At 37.9% G+C, this 25,051-nt stretch overlaps 1 protein-coding gene across 1 annotated transcript in view; it reads left to right on the top strand.

The window, feature by feature from the left end:
• Positions 1-2,357: 2,357 nt before the first annotated feature.
• Positions 2,358-25,051, top strand: part of COPG2 (COPI coat complex subunit gamma 2) — a gene marked incomplete in the record, with an annotated part of 23,010 nt that continues 316 nt past the window's right edge. The window contains 24 exon segments of the mRNA XM_072401841.1: positions 2,358-2,481; positions 4,646-4,698; positions 5,448-5,528; positions 7,081-7,152; positions 8,217-8,296; positions 9,008-9,083; positions 9,321-9,413; positions 12,132-12,218; positions 12,536-12,693; positions 13,127-13,260; positions 14,967-15,034; positions 15,239-15,427; positions 16,779-16,874; positions 17,283-17,526; positions 18,237-18,312; positions 19,249-19,352; positions 19,483-19,608; positions 20,513-20,578; positions 21,205-21,344; positions 21,465-21,636; positions 22,188-22,285; positions 22,868-23,006; positions 23,426-23,524; positions 23,667-25,051. Of these exon segments, the coding sequence (XP_072257942.1) occupies positions 2,445-2,481; positions 4,646-4,698; positions 5,448-5,528; positions 7,081-7,152; positions 8,217-8,296; positions 9,008-9,083; positions 9,321-9,413; positions 12,132-12,218; positions 12,536-12,693; positions 13,127-13,260; positions 14,967-15,034; positions 15,239-15,427; positions 16,779-16,874; positions 17,283-17,526; positions 18,237-18,312; positions 19,249-19,352; positions 19,483-19,608; positions 20,513-20,578; positions 21,205-21,344; positions 21,465-21,636; positions 22,188-22,285; positions 22,868-23,006; positions 23,426-23,524; positions 23,667-23,797 (2,619 nt within the window).

Here is a 25,051-nt window from a genome sequence, read left to right as displayed (position 1 = left end):
CACCCCCCAACCTAAGGTTGCTACCACCATAAAATCTACACCCCCTTAGATAATGACTCCATTTACTTATCCTATGGCCTGTATTTTCGCCATCAAACATTATATTTATTGTACCTGCATCAAACCTTTTACCTGTTTATCATGATTGGTATCTGATGTGTTGTCTGTATAGCAAAATAGTCTAATTCCATCTAACATTTATGTACCATTGAAAACTCTAGCTGCCATACTTACCTCCTCATTGGCATTGCTTAACCACAAGGTATGCTCAATCTACTGGGTTGAATGATGCCCAGGAAGACTGAGGACATTATGGGCCAGATTTATTAAAGCTCTCCAAGGCTAGAGAAGATAGACTATCATGGGTGAACCTGGTTGATTCAGCAAACTTGGAATGGATTTGGTCCAGGGTTAAAAACATTTGCCATCTAAGAGCAAATGATTTTAGGAAAGCCATTATAGGTTTGCTGAATCACCCAGGTTCACCCACCATAGAATATCTTCCCTAGCCCTGGAGAGCTTTAATAAATCAGTATGTATGTGCACTGACAGGACATCATTATGTCAGCTCTGCCCACTGCATCACTAAGGACTACTCGCTGCCAAAAGAAGATACAAAAAAGGTAGAAGACTCTGCAGATCAAACGGCAATTTTTCCTGAGGTCTGGTGGCAGATATCTCTGATTTGTCAATCTTCAAATTTTGTAACTGAAATAACAGGCAGTCACACTATGTATGGGCAGACACAGCATCAGGATCATGCAGTGGCTTTGTTTTAGAGCTGAGGAGTCAGACATTTGTCTGCACGCCCACTCAAATTTAATTTCGCAAAAGGGACTTTTCCTTGAAAAAGGACTGCAGTGGTGACAAATCCTAAATAAAAAAAGCAATACAAATAATAAAGAGCAATTTGCATTTCTGTTTGATATAGGAGCTAAAAAAAGAACATATAATGAAGTTTACTTGTTATACTTTTTGCATGATCCTAAAAGTCCAAACAAGTTTATTTTATCAAGCATTGCACAAAAATAGCAGTGAAAGGTGTTGACCGTGGCAGCAATGCAGACAACAACCATAACAGTAAGCATTTTGTATCCATGTAATTACAAAGGTCTCCAGTAGAATGAAAAAGTGGGAGTACTCTGATTTGGAATCAGCATAACATCCTGTGCCGCATGGTGCTGATGTTCCCATAGCAGTGTTCAGTACACTCCCTGATATTCCTGTATCTGACATGGAGGATATACAGGGTTCGGAGTGTAATCCAGGAGTTAGCAGTGAAAGTGAATATGAATAAGGGGTTCATCAAACCAGCAGTTCTCCCTAAGAAGAGCTCAATGATTTATTACGTGACCTAAGTCTGTCAAAACAAGCATCTGAACTTTTAGCATCCAGGCTGCCAGCATAAAGGACACACACGCAGGATCAGATATCTGGAGCTGTCTTATAAACGGGTGAGTGTCTTATTTTAATTATTTTTTTAAAAATCGGGGGTGGCTTACTTAATGGGGATGTCCTAAAATCGGGGAAACACGGTATCTAGTTTAATTTTGCTTAATTTTCATGTTTTATTCGTTTTCTATGAGGTTATTATTGAGGTAATTATTTTATCAACTAGAGCCAATCTAGCAAAACCAATATCATAGTTGGAATCTGTGCATCAAACATACCCTAAAATGACTTTATTGTTTGGCAAGTCCAGGCCAGTGTTATCACTTCAGGGCTGGTATCGGACAAGAATATGATTTCTTGATGTTTTCAAATATGGCGAGCCAAGCTTTGAGTCACTGCGGAGCCCTAAGTAATATTTTATTTTACAGCTTATTCCATATTTATATTATAATGTTACATGAATGGGATAATCCCATTAGTTTGTAGCAGGCGGTACAATAATGGTCTCGGAGCAGCTCAGTGTACAGCGTCAGCGTGATTCTGTGGCGGAACGTGAAACGTGCACGCAAGCTGGCGACATTCCTACCCAACCAATGAAAACGGCTGAAGATGACAAACTCAGGAAGGTGTGGAAAGCGGGCCAGGTAGGCAAGGAACATTGTGGCTGTGACAGCGCTAAATGAAGTAGGGAAGTTTGGCAGGTATGTCTGCTATGTGTATGTGAACTTTATGGCAAAATCCTTACTCCACTTTAAAACAAGAGATAAAACATTTGTTTAAATCTTTCAAACCGGAGTCAGCCCTCCGCACTTTGTTATCTCTGAGCCGCCCTCCCTCCGCACGGCGCCTTCCCGCTCTGACCCAGCACACAAATCCCCTCACTGACCACAGGCACGCGCCGCTTCAATAACATCAGCAGAGCACGGGTGGGCGTGGCTCTCCAGTGAGATGTGGGTGTGGCTTTACAGAGATCTGTACGCAGGCGCAGTGTGAGGTGTATCTTACGCTGAGAATCTCCTCCGGTACCGACAGCAGAGCCACTACACGTGGAAATGATAAAGAAATTCGATAAGAAGGACGAGGAGGCCGGTAGGAAACGTTCCCGGTGTTATCAATGCAGAGGAGGAATGGAGCTAGGCTGTGTAGGCCCGGAGCCTCGGTCTTTCCTAAAGCCGGAAGCCGTGGCTGTACATGTGATAGACACGTAGCGCTCACATTGTATACCGGGGAGTTTTCACTGTTCAGATAGCAGGGGGTGACGTGTATGTCCTGACAGGAATATATTCATAGTTTTCTGCTGTTTTAGCTCTTCTGCCCCCATACCTGTAACACATTGAGTGTCAGCTGGTTTCATGTTGATGAATATAGCTGTGTGATGATTATTATTATATTCAGTGTGTCTCTCTATAGAGGTCTGCAGGAAGATAAATTCCCTGTCCAGGCCCCTTGTCTGCCCCTCTGATCTGGAGCTGTGCCCATTGGCCGGACCCTGATATGCGTCCCGCTATGACATCACACAGCGATGACATCACACCTCTCTGGATGTGATTCCCAGCATGTAGGAAGTGTTCACAGCCTGTAGGTATGGAGGACCCCGGCTCAATATATAAGGTAGAGGAAGGACTAACAACTGCACGATGCATGAATGAGCGCTGTACATACAGCCCCATTCTGCTCTAGAGAACGATAAAGCGGCACCCTGCTGGCAGGGGGGTGGCAAACTGCCCCTAAACACTACATGTAGTGACCAAAAACACAGGAGCCAATGATAACAGCTGTCAAATAAGGAGTGATGTGCGGACCCATTTGATCAAATGGCTGACCATATTAAACCAAAAGCACTGTCATAAAGAAAGGTTCACACCTGTCGCACAGGCATGGCAGCACTTTTTCAAAAAGGACCAGCACCTGCATATATGACAAGTTGGTGGCAGTGAGTGTTACTATGGGGCACTGCCGCCCCTGTTCATTCCATATGGGGCATCTCCCTGAGAGGCAGCGGTTCCTGGCGTGAGGAAATGGTAAACTGCTGGTGTGTCTCCAAATTTGCTGCAGCCAGGGAAAATTAGGTCCTCTGTTCTGCCAGTTGTTTGGTCTGGCAGAGCTGTGGACACCTTAGAACTGGGTGAACAGAAAGACAAATCTTTGTCAGATATTCACCCTCTATGTATCTCCTCTGTGTATATAGCTGTGCCTCTAAAAAATAGCTTTACACCCCTGAAGGGTTTTCTGACTTTTTTTGTACCAGATAATATCCCTTTTATGATTAAATGATATATATAATATTTTAGAGGTTTTTTTAGCAATATTCCTCACACCAGAATGTAAGCACTGATAGGACTTTCACATGTGTATTATATTTTTATTTTTTTAGTGTCTGTAAACCCAATAAAGAAAAAAAAATATGTAGCGTTTTGTAACATATGCCCCCTCATTACCCGCCCTGGCAGCATTGTTTATCTTCTGTAGGTTTTCTTTTCTGTACTACCGTGTTTCCCCGAAAATAAGACACTGTCTTATATTTTTTTGGGCTTCCAAAAACACACTAGGTCTTATTTTCAGGGTAGGTCTTATATACTTTTTTTAATGAAAAAAAACACCATATACATGTAGAACAATGTACATTTGAGAGTTTTATATGGTGACCCAATTGTAAATTAAACTCTTCATTGATTCATTGCTACCGGTATTGGTTACTGAATTCAGCATTTCTCTTCTTGCACTGTTACTGTATTAAATCAGCCAGCTTGTCCTTACAAACCTAAAATCAGCACAAAATGTGGCTGGGGCAATGATTGCTCACATTTTTATTTTTTATTTTTATACCGTAATTGTGCTGGTTAAAATAAAAAAAAAAAACTTACCTTATCAGAAGACGCGAGCCGAGTTCCTGGCTTCTGACAGGCGAAGTGCATGTAATATCACTCCGCCTGTGACAGGAGCCGGAACTACAAGGCAAGCATCGGCTTGTGCGGCTCCGGAGTGTGTACGCCCGCTGTCTCCCGCTCGGTGAGTATTTTTTTTTTTTTTTCTTTTTCTACTAGGTCTTATTTTCTGGGTAGGTCTTATATTGGGGCAGGTTGGGGGGAAAAGTGCTAGGTCTTATTTTCGGGGAAACACGGTATTAGTGTTGTCTTTTCAATTATAAAATGGCTTGTGTAATAATTTTATGATGCTGTAAATTAAAAAAGATCTCCTTTTTGTCTAACTATATACACACACGTCTAAGTAAATAAAACCTGTTTGTTTTTAGGAAGTGGATCCAATCCATTTCAGCATTTAGAAAAGAGTGCGGTGCTTCAAGAGGTAAGACAATATAAAAATGAATTTGTAGATCTGAAAGTAGCTTCCTCCTTCAGGTCAGTGGCACCTCCGTAAAGAGGAATGCTTTCTTTTGGCAAAAAGTTTTGAAAAAGTGGCATTTTTGTAGTAGCTCCACTGTAAACTAAAAGACACACCCCTCCTATTGTCTGCTGCTTCCCCCACCTAGATTGTAAGCTCTTTGGGGCAGGGTCCTCCCCTCCTTCTGTGTCACTGTCTGTCATTTGCAACCCCTATTTAATGTACAGCACTGCGTAATATGTTGGTGCTATATAAATCCTGTTTAATATTATTAATAATAATTATAAATAAAAATCTTATACTATCATCTATCCCACTAAAATAACACAAAGGATGTTATTTTAAATAATGTTGGGATTTTTTTTGAATGCTGCATAAAGTAACAAACCAAATGATTAAAAAAAATAGTATTAATGGACTTAGTTGCCATTTAATAATAAACCACCATCAGACCTTACCAGTGCACTGCGGATCATTGGCGTACTTTCAAAAGTTCAGCATACATTTTTTTATATGCTGTGGTTCATTGGGCAGCCCATGAAATTAATGGATTGTTCTAAAGCATTGCAGGGCAATGTAATGGGTGTGCGTGTTTTTAAAACTATCATACAGCCATAAAGGAAACCCAGTTTAGTGAATTGTTAGACAACGTGATTATACTGAAACAGTGAGTAGCTCAGCTAATACCTGCATGAAAATATTTTCTTTTTCAGGCTCGATTATTCAATGAAACTCCAATAAATCCAAGAAGATGTATTCATATTTTAACCAAGATTTTGTATCTTTTGAACCAGGTAAGGAGAAAAAAAAAATCTTGTTACAATCATTAAAACCTGAATTTGTCTTCCACATTAAAATTCAGTTAGAGACAGTAAAAAGCCAGCAGGTGCAGAACAGCTGTATGTGTGGATTCACAATTTCTTCACCATTATATGTCTTTGTTTTCTGTATCCTATAAAAAACAGGAGACGTAACTGGGAAGATATTTTTGCATATCTACAATATTACTTAGTAGTTTCAAATCAGTGTTTTTTTTCCCCTCGGACTCACAGTAGTGTTTTTTTTTCCAGTTCCTATAAGTTCTTTAAAGAGAAACTAAACTAAAAACTGCCAAAAAAAAAATACACTTGCCTTCAATCCCCTAGGGCAGTCTGATCCATCCGGGGGTGTCCTGCATCAGGTCTTGCGTCGTCCTGAAGCTGGTGCCCCCTGGGCGCCACCATCTTCATCTATTCATCCTACGTCACCCGACCCAGGCGTGAGATTAGGTGACGTAAGATGAAAAAAAAATTTGGCATATTTTTTTTTTCCACGTGAAAAGGAACACCCAAGAGATTCCTGGGATGTCTGACGTAGGTATCCCAGGAGGCTTTGCGCTCCCATTCATTCTCGATTGCCTAGGCTAAAAAAAAAAAAACATAACTTTTATCTTACATAAAAGGGTTGTCTACTCTTTTATGTAAACATAGTTTAGGTACGCTTCTTTCAATAAATGCCAAAAAAAAAACATTCTCCTGATTTTTGGTTCACAAGCATTCTATTTTATATATTAAAATTCATGTTAAAAATCATCAAGCAGACAGCTTTTCAAACAGAAAATATTGTGCTTTCTGCTAATTGGAGAGCTTTCCTATAATATTTTTAGCATCTTTAAAATGAATGTCTAGTTGAGCGTTAGAATTGCATCTGCGTATATGCTTTTTTTTTCTTTTTCTTTAAAACAAACCAAACAAATTTTCAGTATTAACCTTCCCAGCAGTAACCCCAAGCTCCTGAAAGAGGTAACCCCGCCTCACACTCAAGGTAGGTAAACCTATGGGAAGGTTAGCAAATACAGACTTACCTGATTCGTGTCTTCTTTCTTCTTCCTCCGACGTCTTCTGGACACGATGAGTCACCGGGAGTTCCCGGTGACATCGGTGCGTGTGTACGATGCCGGCGGGGCGGGAAATTCAAAATACATTTGCTTTGCATTCAATACAAAATAACTGTATTAAAGACAATACATTGGATTTACATGTGTAAAAGCAGTGCATTGTCTTTCATGAACTTTTTTTTTTTTTTACAGTATAATATTATAGTATGAGTATATTATTTGTTTTGTTTTTAAAAATAAAACAAATATTATTTTTATTTTATTTTTATTTTTTTAGTTTATTTAATTTATTATTTTTACATGATTTTGTGTTTCAAACTTTATTATACTATTATGTTATACTGAAAAATAAATTTTCATGAAAAACAATGTTACCGCTTTTAGACATATAAATCCAGACAGAAATGAACTGCCCAGGAGGTTAATAGAATAGCAAACTATTTCAAATTATTCCACTGTTCTGTTTACAGGGTGAACATTTTGGAACGATGGAAGCCACAGAAGCATTTTTTGCTATGACCAGATTATTCCAATCAAATGATGTAAGTGATTTTCAACTCTAATAAAGAATATTTGTAAGCCTGGTGTGATACTTGGGCAATGTCTAGTTTGGGGCTGTTCAACTCTAGTATTTGGGGGCCACATATCGGCCAAGATTTTTCATTCAAAGTTATTTTCTGCCCTTTTGAAAACCACAACTTACTAAATTTGCATTTGCCTGTTAGACGAAATAAGTCACTCACTCTTCATGTCACCCCATCTTGCTCTGTGCAGGCCCAAGATCAGGATCAGTATTTTTTCACCCCATTGAAGAAAATACTTCTGCGCATGCCCAAGATTGCAGCCAGATATCTCCTGAGATGCGTGATGTATGTATCCCGGGAGTCTCTGTGCTCCCAGAAAGAGTTTTAAACCTCCTCCCCTCTCCCAAACAAAAGATAGTTATTACCCTATTTAAAATTCTTGTCTACCCTTTTATGTAAGGCAAAAATTTTAGTTTTCTTCTGCTTTATAAAGGAAGTGTTCTTTAGGCTTAGTCTACACGGATGTTTTCCCCACTGTTTAACCTGGGGTATTAAAAGCCCATGTTTGAAATTCCCATACATTCTAAAGGGCTAATCTAGACCAGAGCATTTCCTTGAGGCATGTTTTTGAGCGGTGTAATTAACGCTCCTTGCAGGGTTAACGCAGGTTCCAGCAGTTTAAGTGCAAGCTTTAAAACACTAGTAAAATTGTGTGAAAATGCATATAAACGCAGTGGGAATGTTTACATGCGTTTTTAAATACGTCCGTGTAGACCTAGCTTAAACTGTCATTTCTGCAGTTCAGTTTGGAAAATGTGGAATATTCTGACAGATTTTAGGGGGGGGTTAAAGCTAGTGGAGAAGTGCATGATGTATTGATGTCTGGACACTTTGTGCTAAGGGAAGCCTTGAGAATCTTTCCTGCTGGTTTCCACTGCTTCAGGTGTTAATGCTCTATCCCATATGAGTTGTAAGTAATACACATAATGGTAAAAATAAAATATTCTGCCTATAAAATATTCAGAAGCAAAAATCATGATCTTAGCAAGAAGAAGCTTATGGTTCATTTTGTGTGTTTTCAGCAAACCCTGAGAAGGATGTGTTACCTAACCATCAAGGAGATGGCCAATATTTCTGAAGATGTCATTATTGTTACAAGCAGGTAGGAATCCTCCTCAAAACCATACACTGTATGTTACAAAAGATTCTCCTGCTGAAATCTGGGATCCATTTTCTTCCAATCCATTAGTAACTTCAAATGCGTAGGGGCCCATTCACACCTCTTGGTTGCTTTTAATTCACATTACATGCAGTGCCATTTATTATTAGTGGCACCTCAACACACTTGGGGTGTGGATTGGTTTGGTTTTGTTTGGTGTGACAACAAGAAGGTAATAAAGGGCTGTAAGGATGATTGGAGCTCTATTTATAAAACAGGGAATCTGACATTGGGCACTGACAAGGTTTTTTTTATGTTTGTTTTTGTGTGAAATTTAAAAACTAATGCTTGTAATGTTTGTTTCACATATATAAATACCTAAGTTCCCATGATCCTGACATATGTTTAGTTTACTTGTTCTGTAAGGTACAATACTAGATTTTTTCTTTTCTAGTACCCGCTCAGAAAAAAATTATTCTTTTTTTTTTTTCCCACAGCTCCTGGCCTAATATAGTTAAATAATTATTTTTTGTCCTTGACATTTCAGTACTTCTTCTGTCTGATATTTGGATTTCCAATCATGTTAATAAATAGAAGCCTTTCATGTTTGTATCTTATGTCTCATGGCAAAATAAATGCTCTAATGTTGTTTTTTTAAACAGATGTCTACTGATAGTTATTGAATTGACCTTTTTAATAATTTCATTCTGGTAGTCTTACCAAGGACATGACTGGGAAAGAAGATGTTTACCGCGGACCAGCTATCCGTGCCCTTTGCCGGATCACTGACGTAAGTAGCTATCCAGGTGAAAGGTAGTGCCCTGGGATTATTATTTTCTTTTTCTTTAAAAAAGATCCGAAAAATGTTTCTGTCACAGGCATTTATAATGGGCATACAGTGAATTGAAAGTTGTGCCTATTATAAATATAGTGGTAGATTAATAATTGAAATGTTGCTTGAAAGTCATACATTTTATTTAAACTTACTTTTCCCACAATATAAGTCCTAAAATGCTTTTTGTGACAGGCCACTATGCTGCAGGCCATTGAGAGGTACATGAAGCAAGCCATTGTGGATAAAGTTCCTAGTGTCTCCAGTTCTGCATTGGTATCATCCTTGGTATGTATCCTTTAATACCCATAAATAAATCCCAATGCTTTGCTTTTTTATTGTAGCTATGTACTGCAACAAACTGAAACTGAAAAATAAATCCATGCAGGTGTGGGCTATTTCTTTCTGCTGTATGTTATTAGGCCTAACCATCTTTATTTAGTTTACAAATCTTGAATGTTTTTAAACAAGGTTAAGCTACAAGTAAACTCTGACCCTGTAATATGAAAGGGTCATCCTGCATTCTCCTGTTACCAGATCTACTGAATCTTAGTTTTGAGTAACCAAAGTTTGATAAGGGTAGCTACAGAAACTGCAGTTGCTTACATGTTGGTTGGAAAGAATTTTACTACTCAAAAACGTCTGCATCTGTGAATTTGCTTAAAGTGCAAAATGTTTCTTAACTTTAAAGCGGCACAGCCAGGCATGCAGCTAAATATATAGTTGTAAAACACAAAGGGACCTATTATTATTATTATTATTATTATTAATAAACAGGATTTATATAGCGCCAACATATTACGCAGCGCTGTTCAATAAATAGGGATTGCAAATGACAGACTAATACAGACAGTGATACAGGAGGAGAGGACCCTGCCCCGAAGAGCTTACAATCTAGTAGGTGAGGGAACTTCACACACAATAGGATGGGAGATATGTAGTGGTGGGAAGTAGTGGTGGTTTCAAATGACAGAAGAAGACGGGTAGGCAAGTTTGAAAAAATGGGTTTTGAGCGCTCTTTTAAATGAGCAGAAAGTAGGAGCAAGCCGAATAGGACGAGGAAGGCCATTCCAGAGAGTTGGAGCAGCTCTAGAGAAGTTTTGTAACCGTGCGTGTGATGAGGTTATGACCTATTGGCTCTATCCCCACTACCACAATCAGGGAAACTGCTTTTTAAGGTGTTCATTTTTTTTATATGTTTATTCTAGCTACATTAAAGCGGCCCCATCAGTAATTTTTCCAAAGATAACTTAAGTATATTGTAATATACATGAAAAGTGTGGAAAATAACATAAAAAGCAGCAACTAACCTGCAGTGATGTGATTGTGCCTGGGTTTTGGGAGGTGCAGTCTGGGGAATTTATGCAATCAGTGAACAGAAAAGGATTCTTTACAATTTACACCCTCAGTCACCCAGGTTGTACAATATAACAAGGTAAAAAAAAAAGGGGCAGGGAGCGTCGGGCAGTGTGTGTGTTTTTGTGTGCAGACTTAGTGGTAAGCTCCTGCACCTTTTAGACATGTTGGAGGTTTGCTACCCTTGTAGTCAGCCCTGATGGCTCTCTGATACTGCTGAAGGTGTCTGCAGACACTTATATTTGCCTTCAGAGCCATTTAGAGATACTCCACTGCAAATTATATGATTGTGTCCTTTATTGGCCAGATTTCTAGTCCAGAAAGTAAATGGTATGGAGGATGGCACAGACCTTTTGAGGTATCAGTAGATTAGGGATTTGACAGGAGAGGTACTGTGATTGCTGGTATTTAAAGCAGTGAATGTTTACTCATTGCTTTGAATGCAATAATTCCACATGAAAAACATATTTCTGGTTCTGGTTTTTTTTCACCTGGATCATTGTTATCATTTATGAAATTGTAAACCGTAACAAGATTTACACTTTAATGTAAGCACAGTTAAGTTTGGGTGATCTAATATTACAGAACTTTAACAAAAATGTCATTGATTCACTGTTGTATTTTTGATGGTGTGCAGAACTTACTGTATAATAGAAAGATGTTTATAATGAAGTTTACGGTTCCGGTATTCATGTTATACTAAATCATGTTGGTAAACCTATTGTTTTGTAATAGTTTAGCTTGCTGAAGTTGCATTAGCCTGGGCTGCGTGCACATAGTAATGGCTCATAGCCGATTTCTCCCCTAAAGGGGTTTTGTATCGATTGCCAGATACCCTTTTCCATGTCTGATTCCACTACCGGCAGCACATCCTTGCCAGACCCTCAGTGCAGGGCTTTTTTTACAGAGAGGTTATCAGTGTGTGTCACAGATCAGTAAACCCAGGAATACCTAGACGCTTAGAGATCTGTGACAAGCACAGAAGTAAATGTTGATAATGAGAAAGTAGAGTTTATTCCGGGTCCAGCTATAAACTTTACAAAGAATTTACATTAAGGGGCTGCTACCACAAATTTAAGTCACCACTGTTTAACAAATCACACATAGGTGGTTGCTGTAATGACTGGCAGACAGATAATAATGGTATAATTATTATTATTGATATAATGATAAACTGTAGTAAGTAGGTGGGTGGGGTTCTTTTTAGGAATATAACTGAAGATTGGTTTATTGGTAAACAAAATTGCGTTAAGTGTTTTTTGGAGTTTTTAAAATTGTTTTCTTATATTCAATAGGTTCAAAAAAAAAAAAAACCTTTTACGCGGGCAGGAAAAAAGATGAAGTTGTAGGTTATGTAGTCATAATTCACTTCTGTTTTAGTAAGTCTGCTACTAAATGGATACATATATATGGTGTGTGAGAGTTGTCACCCTATCACAGGAACTTATATTTTATTATTATTATTAATAAACAGGATTTATATAGCACCAACATATTTAAAATGTTATTAATAGGAATTGAAGCTACAATATAGAAAATGGCATTTGTTACAGCTGATCAGCACTGAAGGTAATTCTGAATAAATGCTGCATTATTGCATGATGCTAAAGTTTTGTTCATAAATAACTTGTCTCTTCTTCATCATTTTAGCATATGGTGAAAATAAGCCATGATGTGGTAAAAAGATGGATTAATGAGGCACAGGAAGCTGCTTCAAGTGACAACATCATGGTTCAGGTATATATCTGCTTTTAACATAAGCTGTATACACTAGAAATGTGTCTTGTTAATATTGAAATGAACTAATACCCAGGTCTTACTGTATATTTGAAGCTTCTGTTTATAAAGGAACTCTGTCTGGAATGGACCAAGGCAAAACTAGAGTTAGTGTATTTGCTCCACATAGTTATAGTGTTTTTTGCTTCTTTCTTGCATTTTCTTCATAAAACATGTCTTGCTAGTTGTGTGTGTGTTGTTGTTTTTTTTGTGTTTTATTTATTTATTTATTTTTTATTTTATTTATGTGACTAACAATGCAATCACCTTTTTAACAGTATCATGCATTGGGGCTTCTCTACTATTTGCGGAAGAATGACAGGCTGGCTGTTGCCAAAATGATAAACAAGTTCACCAAATCAGGGCTCAAATCCCCATTCGCATACTGCATGTTGATACGAATTGCTAGCCGGTTACTGGAGGAATCCGATGATGGGTAAGGCAAATTTTTACTATTTATCTTCCAACAAACATTGCCTCTCGCCTTGTGTGGGTTCAGCTGTGCAGAGCTTTACAGAAGCCTATCAGGACAGATTTAGACATTTATCCTATTCAACCATTTATACTAGTCTTAAAAAAATACATTAATGAATACAAAACGGCTTTTTGGTCTAACATTCAGCCTTAAATTTTATTTTAAGTCAATCTGTCTGCCATCTGATGCTTAAAGTTTCTGCTTAACAGCAAGCTTCACAAGGTCCCTAAAAATCTTTATCCTTTATGCAACTCCCATACTAGTTCACCTTTCTCAGTAAGAGACTTGTTTATATGTTTGGACCCATCCTTTACAATTACAGTTTTACAAGTTTTATTTATTTTTTTTTTTTTCATCATACATGTGTTTTGTTTTTTGTTTTTTTTGTATATAGGCACAATAGTCCTTTGTTTGACTTCATTGAAAGTTGCCTTAGAAACAAACATGAAATGGTGATCTACGAGGCAGCCTCAGCCATCATTCATCTACCCAACTGCACTGCAAGAGAACTGGCCCCAGCTGTATCAGGTATCCAGTCCATCACCTTCTTGATCTTACTAACCCCCCCAGTGGTATTCCCGTGTGTGACTTGGGGTGGATTTTCCATGCAAAAAGCGGTAATCCCGAGTCACACTCAGGGTCACTAAAAAACAATAAAAACCCCACTTGCCTTTTTTCTTTGGCTTTCCCCAGCGTCCTTCTTGTCCCTGTAGGACTTTGGGACACAACTTCCTCCTTTGATCCTCAGCCGGCGACTGCAGAGACGTTCTCTGGGATTTCCCGGTGACGTTCATGCATGCTTCGGTTCGTGCGTGAGGCGCGGCGGGAAATACAAATAATTTTGTATTGGATTCAATACAAAATAACTTTATTGAGTCCAATACAAATACAATACAGGTCCAATACAGTCCAATACAGGTTTCACTATTTTTTTTATTTAAAGTTCATTATTACATTTATTCAATATTGGACATATTTTGGTGAGTTATGCCTAAAACTATAAGCCTACAATGTAAAATAAATTTCCATGCAAAATAAGTAACGCTTTTGCATGAAAATACGGACACGGAGTTAGAACGCTAGGCGTGTTAAATGGTTTTTTTTGTGTAGACAAGTGTTTCTGTTTTTGACATGTGTTAGAAACAAATCTCAAACACAGCTTAGCATATTCACTTTAGCTCTTTCACTTCAGTGGAGGGATTTTAAAGGCAAACTAACAATGGTTAAAATGTCTTTGTCTATGCCCACATAGTACTTGATGATACCTATTTCCCCTTTTATTCCTCTCATTTTCAGAATATTATCACTTTCCATTTTTTATGCTATAAATGCTTCTGTATTAATATCCATCATTTTTTACAATGAGTTTCTGGTTGTTTTCTCCTTACAGTAGCTAGGGTGACAGTGTTTAGCTGATCAGCAGATAAAGCATTTTATTTAATCCAGTCTAAAAGTTGGTATTGGTTAAGGGTGACGCCTTACTTTTTTGTATTGGTATTACCCTTTTAGCTACTTGTAGTTTATGGGTAGCTCTGCACATGATTCAGGCAGCAAAAGGAATACCCCACAGAAGAACAATTTGCTTGTCTTTGTTTTAAGTAATGTTGTTTAGATATGAAATTGGCTAATAACAGTTGAGCTCCTGATAGCAAGGTACAAAAGTAAAATATATACGTGAGAAGTGTTTGCTCTGCCTAGGAGTTTGGAACCTTTTCATTAAGTCCTATGTTCCAGGTACACCTGAAAAACTTCACAGCCCATTGCTGCAGCTCTTATGACCACACTACAGTTAAAGCCCAGATGAACCCTGAACAATGCGAGTAGTTGGGGAACTGCAGAAATAGAGGTTGATCACTGAGGCTCCAGCATTGTCTATCAGGGCAGCAGTCCAGGTGACATTCCACCGTGCTCTTGTTGATAGCAAAGTACAGCAGTCGTTCATTGATCCACCAGGACTGATGACTATTTCTGCTGACCGTAATCTAGTATGTGTGCTTGTCTTTAGACATTTGTCATTGGAATAGGTGCTTACATTGGAATCATTCCATCCCTTGTTTTGTTGACAACTTTAACATTTTGAATTTCACATTACTTCTGTCTTCTAGCTCCTTTGCAATTTAATACTTATACCTTATATATACTATAATAAAAAGGCAAATTGTTTGATGGTATGCTTTGCTCTGTCATCATGATTTCATAGCTAATTCATATGTGATTTTTGTTTTTTACCCTAGTTCTGCAACTCTTCTGTAGCTCTCCCAAACCTGCTCTAAGATATGCTGCAGTTCGAACTCTAAACAAGGTCAGTACTTATTTCATAAATAGGCTACTCATATTCACAGATCTTTTCCATGCACTATAATTATTATTTTACTGATTTATATGTATTGCTTAATAGATGATGCAGATAAAACCAACAGAATACTGTAGTAGTTTGAAGTAATGACTAACCCTTTAGTAATGATTATTTTTATGTCTGTTTGCTGTGTTTACATATTTTCTTTAGGTGGCAATGAAGCATCCTTCTGCAGTCACTGCATGTAACCTGGACCTGGAAAACCTCATTACAGATTCCAACCGTAGTATCGCTACCCTGGCCATCACCACATTGCTGAAAACTGGTAGCGAGAGCAGCGTTGACAGGCTAATGAAACAGATTTCTACGTTTGTCTCAGAGATCTCTGATGAATTTAAAGTAAGATAATAAAACACAATACATGTAACCTCATTTTGCTGCTAGGGCAAATAAAATGAATTTAGGAGGAAATCAAGTCATATTGTAGCTTTGGTTGAAAATAAGGTGATATATGTGCAATATTTAGATGTCAATCAGCTAAAACATTTAAGCCATTCAATGTAAAGTAAGTAACATTATTATATCAAGCAACTATATTAATATTATTATATCAAGTGAACAGTCAATTCTTAAGTGACAAGTGTAAGAATCTGACTGACTTTGGCAAGGCCCAAATTGTGATTGGTAAATGACTGGGCCAAAACATCTCTAAATCAGTTTTGTGGCTTGTTCCCTGTATGTAGTATTTAATAGCTACCAAAAATTGGGACAGCTTCTGAACTGGATTCCGGGTGCCCATAACTTGTTTATGTTCATTGTGGTTTAAGGGGGGGGGGGGTTAGCACATCTGGCCTTGTTGCATAGCAGCAGACCAGTCAGAGTGCCCATGATGTCCTCTGTACACCTCTGGGCATTTGAGCATCAGAACCATGTCCTAACAGAAAGGTTGCCTGCTCTGATGAATTACTTCGATTACTTTGATGGTTGAGGGTGATGCATCATTTACATGGGGAAGAAATGGCAGCAAAATGTGCTATGGGAGGCAGCATGTCCTAAAGCAGGGGTGTCCAAAAGAGTGCCAGATATGGTAGATTAAAGTGTGTGGGGGCTGACCATTCAGCACGTGCTCAGGGTTAGTGTGGGCGTGGTCTGCACGGGTCCTACACAGCACACGCCCACCAGGGTGACAACAGGAATTCCCGGTGCACTGAGTCCGGTGTCAGTGCGAGCTCCGGGCAGAGCACGTTCTTGGAATCAGAGTGGCCGTGGTCCATGCGGGTCCCGCAGTGCACACGCCCACTATAATGACGTAGGGGACTCCCGTCCTGCCGACTTGTGCCCACCGAGTAGCGGGCCGATAATTGCAAGGTGGTTGCTCAACTCTAATAAAATATAAAATAGCTTTTTTGTACACGTGTATTTTATACGGTGGTCAACAGTGCTGGCTGGCTGCATTTTATTGATTTTATGACGGAGGATGCGGGCCAGTGGAAATTTGAACACAGGTCGCGATTGGCAACGGGGCGGACTTTGGACACGCCTGTCCTAAAGGAAAATGCCACAGAACATTTATAGAGGTTGTGTGGGGTCTTTGTCATGATGGATCAGTTCTGTTTTGGCAGCACAAGGTGGACCTATACAATTTTAGCCAGTTGGTCTTAATGTTTTGATTAGTGTAGGCTAGCTAGTACACTAAAAGCCATGCTGATCATTCAGTTGCTATTTTTATTTATATTATGTTTTTTTTCAGGTTGTGGTTGTACAAGCAATCAGTGCCTTATGTCAGAAGTATCCTCGCAAACATACTGTAATGATGACTTTTCTCTCCAACATGCTTAGAGATGATGTAAGTTGTCACACTGTCTTTCAAGTGACTCTAGTAATATATTTCTCAAGGAATATAACAAAAAAGTTTTATTTAAAACCTTTTAATTTAGATATTTTATCCTGACCAATAGATAAAAGATATCTCAAAGCAAACAAATATTTCATGAAAGGAAGCCAAGTGGAGTCCTCATCCTTTACCATTCAGGCAGTTCCTATCTTTTTGAGCTATATTTCTATATTGTTAAACGAAAAGTTTATCATACCCCATATTATAAATATATAGACCTAATAAAAGACTATAAAACCATGTTGTTTTGTGCTGACTACACATAATGCATAGGAGCTTTTATAACATGTTACAACTGTTTTATCTGCTTTAGGTTTTTAAATAATATATTTTGATTTAAATTTTTTTTTTTTTTTACAGGGAGGCTTTGAGTATAAACGTGCTATTGTAGACTGCATAATCAGCATTATAGAGGAAAACCCAGACAGTAAAGAATCTGGATTAGCCCATTTATGTGAGTTTATTGAGGACTGTGAGCACACTGTTCTGGCAACCAAGATACTACATTTCTTGGGCAAAGAAGGACCTCGGACTCCTAACCCTTCCAAATATATCCGTTTCATCTTCAACAGAGTGGTGCTGGAGAATGAGGCTGTCCGAGCAGGTAAGGGTCAATGAGAGTGTAATGAGGAGATCTGATGATGTTTAGTATACACGATGGACTTGTTCACATGGGTGTTTTTAAGCTTTTGAGCAGTCAGGCAAATGCCTTTTTAGGCTTCATGTTTGCCTGGTTCATGCATGGTGGAAGTCAATGGGTATGCATGTTGGATGCCTGTAAGCCATTTTTTACACATTTATTAGGTGTTTGGACTGCATTCCTAAATTGTTTACTTTGCTTACAGGAAGACTTTTGTTTAGATTTTATTTATCCTTTCTGCTTCTAAGCCATATTTATGAATCCCAAAAACACCATGGAAACGCCATAAATACTTTATGTATTTCTTTTAGTTCTGCAACTATAGACTGTGTGAACAAAGCCTTTGCATTTCTATATTTTGCCTTTGTGTTTACCAAAGCAACCTTCTCTAAAATAAGATCAAGAAGCTTTGTAGTATATTGTATGTGCAAAAAAGAACATGACTGGCAGCATCTATGTGCAGCTTGAAGGGTGATTTCCTCATATGGACGCCAGATGCTGGCAATATACAAGAAAAAGGAAATGGCTTTCAGCTAAAGGCCGACTTGTTACTTTTGTTTGTAATTTATGGTATAGGCTAGGTGCTAGTACTGATTTCATTATCCAATATTTAATTTTGGACCACTTGCTTTGTTTTGCACTTTCCTAACCTAACCTGTTTTTGTTTTTTACAGCTGCTGTTAATGCTTTAGCTAAGTTTGGTGCACAGAATGAATTCCTCCTTCCCAGTGTTCTGGTACTCCTACAAAGGTAATTTCAAATCCCAATGTCATTAAAAAAAAATTTTGCTGACCAAAATATAACCTATTGCAGCTAATTGGTACTCGTGGTGGCTGAATACGTTTTTTGATTCTTTTTTTCCATTTTGTTACCTGATTCTGCCAGTAACACACTTTCTGTCCTATGGTAACACTGCTTACTTGGTGCAGTATTTATAGAGAAGTATTGTCATCCTCGAGCAAGGTGTGTATCAGGACCACAGAACACCCCCTCTTTATCCCCATATTAGATAGAGGGGGGTAGGTGTTCCAATAATATTTAAGCTAAAACTGCAAAGTGCACAGGGTAGTACTGAATGTCTGGCAGGATCATGTCATGCAGAGGGTGCAGAAATATTCTCCAGTATTGGTGTAGGCTCTCTACAGATCATCTTTTCCCATTACAGACTTACCATGCCTAGTTCTGCACTGTGTAGGGTAAAATCATCGTAGGGCTTCACCATCTTGGGTAAATTCCCTGCTGATGTTAGGTAGACTGATTACTGGTGGGGTAATATTTAAAAAGCTGAACAAGGTACTGCATTACATTAATTATCTTCTCAAAACTGTGTCCAGTATAAATAGAAAGGAGTTTACACTTCTTTAGTCCTTACACCTCAGAACTTGTCAATCGGTGAAGCAAAGTGTAGCTTGTGTAGCTGAGACTAATATATCTTAAGCAGGAAGGGTTTCCACAGCAATCCTAAAGACTTTCTTTTTAATGGTGGTATTCAGATGAAGAATGTTGATATGTTCATATTAAAAATGTTGAATATACTCTTTGAGTTGGAGGTTAAATTTTCTCTTCTTGATTTATTATTTGGAAACCAGGGGACAGCCCATGTTGTGGGGAGTAACATATAGGTTTCTTTAAACATGCTGATTTAGTGCAATTGATACTTTATAATTATTTTATTATGCTTTACAGGTGCATGATGGACAGTGATGATGAGGTCCGGGACAGAGCAACATTTTACTTCAATGTACTTAAGCAGAAACAGATCAGTCTTAGTGCGGCCTACATTTTGAACGGTGGGTGCTGGTTATGTGTCATTTTTATTTGATCACGGATCAAATAAATTTTCCTCATCTTTTTCTACTTGCTTTGAATTATTTGTTTGCTCTAGCACTTTGTAGATGTTAATGTATTGATGTTCTATAGGTCTGACAGTTTCTGTGCTGGGACTAGAGAAAGCCTTACACCAGTATACATTGGAGCCATCAGAGAAACCATTTGATATGAAATCCGTCCCACTCTCCACCGTTCCTTTCTTGGAGCAGAAAGCAGGTAAATGCCTTTGATGAAACAAGCTTCTACGAGTCTAGACACAGGAACAATGCATTTATAAAGAGCATTTTAAAGAGACTCTGGCATTTTCTACAATTGGGGCACAGTTTCTGTGAGCAGATTTTTATTTGCTTTAAAGCCTTTTAAACTATGAAATTGCTAAGACTGCTTAAAGCAGGTCATAAACAAATCTGCTCCGGGTCAAATGCACATGTCAGTGACATGCAAACACAATGTATGAATATAATTCATCCTCCTCCATTCCTGCCTGCGTTCCCTTTTCACAATCCTTTGCTCTATCCCAGTCTGTCTAAGCTCTAGTTTTTGTGCTCAGTAGAAATACATAATTGGCACTTCCATATGTCAGGGTTGACTAGCTGCTCATGCTTGGGAGGTATGGGGACCATCTTGGTAAGTACAAATGGGGTGGGATGTGCTGTCTGCATACACTGTTGCTTAGCCCTAAATAGGCCAAGTAACTGTGTCTGTTTTGGAATACAGAAAGCTGCTGAAGGAAGTACAGGTACATGGAAAGGCAAGGGCAGCATATTTCAGTATCTTTTGTTCACCTTAAATGGGAAGCTGTTCTGCTCAAACAGGGCTCTGATGCTTCTAGAACGTTTTTACTAATCCCTGCACAATCAGAACAGTGCAGCATATGTGAAAATCCAAGGGCACTAATAGCTGCTACTGGTGTTAAGCACCTTTGGTATTCACTGCCATAGTCAAATGACTTAGTGTTCTCAAATCTGTTTGGCTTACTGACAGGTTACATCTGTCAATATTTTTGTCAAAAAAGAAAAAAAAATGCAAAGGTTGGAAAATGTATACATCTAACTTTAGCTCTATTAAGTATAGTAGGCTTTTTTATAAGTTTTAATGTTATTTTTTTCTTCTATTCTAGATCTTGCTTCAGTGACCAGCAAGCAGCATGTTAAAGCACTACCTGCTAGACAAGATATATTTCAAGGTAAATAGAAAGTCTCACTCCTTAAATTAGCATTGTGTTGTTTTTTATTTATATGCATTGAAAGTATAAATATATATAATATAATATATATATATATATATATATATATATATATATATATATATATATATATATATATATAAATGTGAATGTGTGATAACTATTTTACCTAGCAAGATTGTTGGCACTGCAGTCAGGAGGGTGATACCACCTTTTCTAATACAAGGAATACATTGGTGTCCCCTCCATAACCTACTCGTTAAATTGCCAGGGAAGGAGCAGCAGAACAGTTTATCTAAGCATGTTCCCTGTGTTATACTGAGAACATCTGTTTTGTGAATTGCATTAAAGCTTTACAGGCTGACATTGCTTGCCTGTCTTGTTCTAGTGTGATGAGTATTGCTGTGCATGGAGATTGGACAAGTGATGTAAAGACAAACTAAGGCATTATTTCTGTTGTATTTCAAATAGTCACTCCTTTAATTTTGGCCGTTTATATCCTGTAGCTTTCATTCTCAAAACAACATGCATTAGGGCAAACAGTGGTGTTCAACAAATAATTGTTACTGTCTTGTCTGTTACTTGTCTGACCTTTTTTGTATTTTTTTTTACATTTCTGTTTACAGAACAACTGGCTGCCATTCCAGAATTTAAAAATCTTGGTCCACTATTTAAGTCTTCTGAGCCTGTGCAACTTACAGAAGCTGAAACTGAATATTTTGTACGTTGTATTAAGCATGTATTTACAGATCACATTGTATTTCAGGTAAGTAAGCCTTTTCGTTTCTCATTAGTCTGCATCAGTAACGGGCAGCTAACAGAACTTTATTAATGTGCAGGTTTTGTATGTATGTACCTGTAAATTTACTTATGCCATATTTTACAGTTTGACTGCACAAATACACTGAATGATCAGTTACTAGCAAAAGTGATTGTTCAGTTGGAGCCATCAGAGGGATATGAAGTGGTTCATTATGTACCAGCTCAGAGTCTTCCCTATAATCAGCCCGGCATATGTTATACTTTGGTCAAGCTTCCTGAGGATGAGTCTGCCGCAGGTATGGTCCATTTGTCAACAGTTCTTCCAGTTACAGTCACAAAAACAAAGCTCTAATATCCTAACTTGGTTAAACCAAATATCCAATGATCCTTCAATGTAGTAACTAACCCTTTTTTGTTAATGCCATATTTAAGCCAAAATGTTTCATTTATATCATAAGTAGGTTTTCCACTGATGCAAAATATACAGACATTTTTCTAATAATCATCAGTGTAAGGAGACTCATTTTTTTTTTTTTTTATAGAATAATCATTTTTATCAAGATTGGTATTGTCATGCAGGGGGCTGGTAATCATATTTGTCATATTTGCTAGGTATGCCATTTTCTTCATTTGTGCTATGAAGAATAGGTACAGTGATTTTAGACTTAATTCAAGTAAGAACATCATTTTTTTATGCAGAAGGGGCACCAGTTTTGTTTTGCTTGTAAAATATTTGCAGTCATGTCCAAATATTTTCACCTATATAGTTGTAATGGTTTTAAAAGGAATATATAACTAAGTTTTTTTTATGTATTAACAAGCTATTTGATGAATTGTGTTTCCATAGTGTCCTGCACATTCAACTGCACAATGAAATTTGTTGTCAAGGATTGTGATCCTCACACTGGCGTTCCTGATGATGAAGGATATAATGATGAGTATGTGGTATGTAAAGCGTTTCATTGTAACTTGGTATTCCTAGCTGTTTTGTGTGATTTTTGATAATTAATACCTTGATCATACAGAAATACAAACATACTGCTAAATTGTTTGTGCAAAACTGTTTTCCAGATAGAGAACAGCTCTTATGTACATTTTCTTGAGACCATTGATGCATAGCTTGCTTAAACCCTGTATCTGTTTTCAAGCGTTTGATTACGAGAGTCAACAAATTCTGAATTCAGATTAAGAATCAGCACACTCAATATCATGTATATCACGTGTTATTTCCAGTAGCAAAATCGTTGTTGTGCAGTGTTATGAGACTCCGCAAAAAACTTGACTGAAAACAGTAAAAAACTTTGCCTGACCACTTTTCTTCCTCTTCAGACAAACCGTCCCGGATCTGTTGTCTATTTAGCCCTGTCCATTGATGTGAATGTCTGAAATGGTAGTGTAAATCTGTAGGGCAAATCTGTAGGGCAGCCTTTCAATGTGGTTACCCGAGGGCTGTCATATTGTATCTTCATCTCTGACTGTTCTTGTATGTCTATTGGAACTTCTAATTAGTAATGTTTTTTCAAATAGTTGGAAGATCTTGAGATAACTCTGGAGGACCACATTCAGAAGGTGCTGAAGCCAAATTTTGGTGCAGCTTGGGAAGAGGTGGGCGATGCATATGAGAAAGAGGAAACCTTTGCTCTTACCAGTACAAAGACTTTAGAAGGTAATGCCATCTGAATAAATTTTTTTTGAGGTCTAAATATGTTGCTTGGATGTCCTTTTTTCATTTTTATCATGATATATCGGTGATGTGAAAAGATTGTAAACCCAACTGAAAGTCACAGGAATAGGTATGATGCGGTCAGTAACTTGGCTAGTTTTATCCTTTCTCTGCAGTCAATGTAAGGAACCTTTTGCTGAAGGATATGACTGTTAATCAGCTATTCCGGCAAAGAGGTTAGGGTTTTTAAAAAACATTTTTGCACTAAAAACCTGTCATAAATTCCACAATGTACAGGACTATGAAGAAAGTTATGAAACGTCAGCCATTATATTTTAGGGAAACCTTCACTAACATGGAACTGAACATGATAATTGTCTTGCTGTCTCTGAATGACTGACATTTTTTAATTATTTTTTCAGAGGCTGTAGCTAACATCATTAAGTTCTTGGGAATGCAACCATGTGAAAGGTCTGATAAAGTTCCAGAGAACAAGAACTCGCATGTGCTTTATCTATCTGGTAAGAGAAAATCACCTTTCCTGTATTCCCATATCTAATGTGAAATTCCTTGAACTATTGTAAGTAATAAAGCTTATAATCATACTCTGTATTGTAAACTATCATCTTAAAACTGAAAATCTTGTTTTATCTGTTTCCCTAGGGGTGTATAGAGGAGGCCATGATGTGTTGGTAAGGGCTAAGCTTGCACTGGCTGATGGTGTCACAATGCAAGTAACCGTGAGAAGCACCGATGAGACCCCAGCTGATGTCATTTTAGCAACTGTAGGTTAAAGCCCTTGGAGGGAACACATTACCGTGACCAAAAAACATTTCAGGACTTTTCTCAATCCCCAAAGACCCTGGCTTCTATGCTTGCTAGTCTTACAAATGGTTACAGAGGAGGAACGAGTATGAAACAATTTGAAGTGGAATCTGGACATGACTAAAGTATATATAATTCCACTATTCTCCTCTCACCTTGTCTGTTCCAGTGAATTTTTTGAGATGAGGCGTGGAGATATTTACCATTGTTCCTAGAACAAACAACTTGTATAAAGCTGGACTCGTGGCTCATGTTATCATGAGTGAACTCCTGACATTGCTGTGATTATGTATTTCTGAACTTGTTCATGTCTTTTCAGAAGATTGCAGTTCAGTAATCTTTATGCATGAGTCTTACCGCTTGTCATATAACAGTGATGTACTTCATACTGGATTGGTTTTATCTTTCTCCCTATCCTCCCCTTCTATAGAATTATGCTGGACCTTCTCGGGTTATATTACACAATCACTTGCCTTTTATACCAATACAGTGAAAACCATAGTTTTGTTCACAGCTAACAGATGTTATTTTTAACAAAATAAAAAAACAAAGAATTTATTGGGCAGCATAAAACTTTTGTTACAGCAGTTTTCAGGAATTCTCCAATGTGTCTCTTTTACTTCTCTGAGAGAAATTTTTTTTTTTTTTACAGTTTAAGGGCCAATTTATAAGTAACAAAAAAATCTCCTCCTTAAATATGACAGCTGAGATAGCAAAGGATAAAAAATAAGCTGAGAATGCTGGAGTGAGTGTATCAATGAGGTCATGAATGTCATGGGTACATGCCAGGCTGTAGTATGATGCAAAGAAGTGCAAGTGTGGATGTTGACATACATCTGTGTGTGGTATGTCCCATAAAAAGCAAAATGCAATGGCTTTAAAAAAAAAAAAGAATTGTGCACCAGTCATTGTAAGTGGTAGCCTATTATAAATCAAGTGCAGGTTTCCTTAGTTTAGTGCCTACTCGGGACTAAGTAACAGGGCCCTTTAATGTCTGCCTCTTCTGCCATTTAATTATTTTGTGCTCCCCTTCATCCTGATCACAGGTTGGAGCCCTAAAAAGGTCTGGATGTACAAACAATCTGCCATAAACAGATAGTTGGAAGGCCTGAGGACTGTCATAATGGGGGAAACTTACTAAATATTGTGTATACAACTACACAGAGCTTACATACAAGAAATTATATTTGGAAAGGTGGAGTCCAGAAAAGGATTTTTTTTTT

Source organism: Pyxicephalus adspersus, chromosome 2, assembly GCF_032062135.1.
Source record: "Pyxicephalus adspersus chromosome 2, UCB_Pads_2.0, whole genome shotgun sequence".
NCBI classification, from domain to species: domain Eukaryota; kingdom Metazoa; phylum Chordata; class Amphibia; order Anura; family Pyxicephalidae; genus Pyxicephalus; species Pyxicephalus adspersus.
Note: the sequence above shows the minus strand (reverse complement) of the source record. Positions and strands in the feature narration are given on the sequence as shown.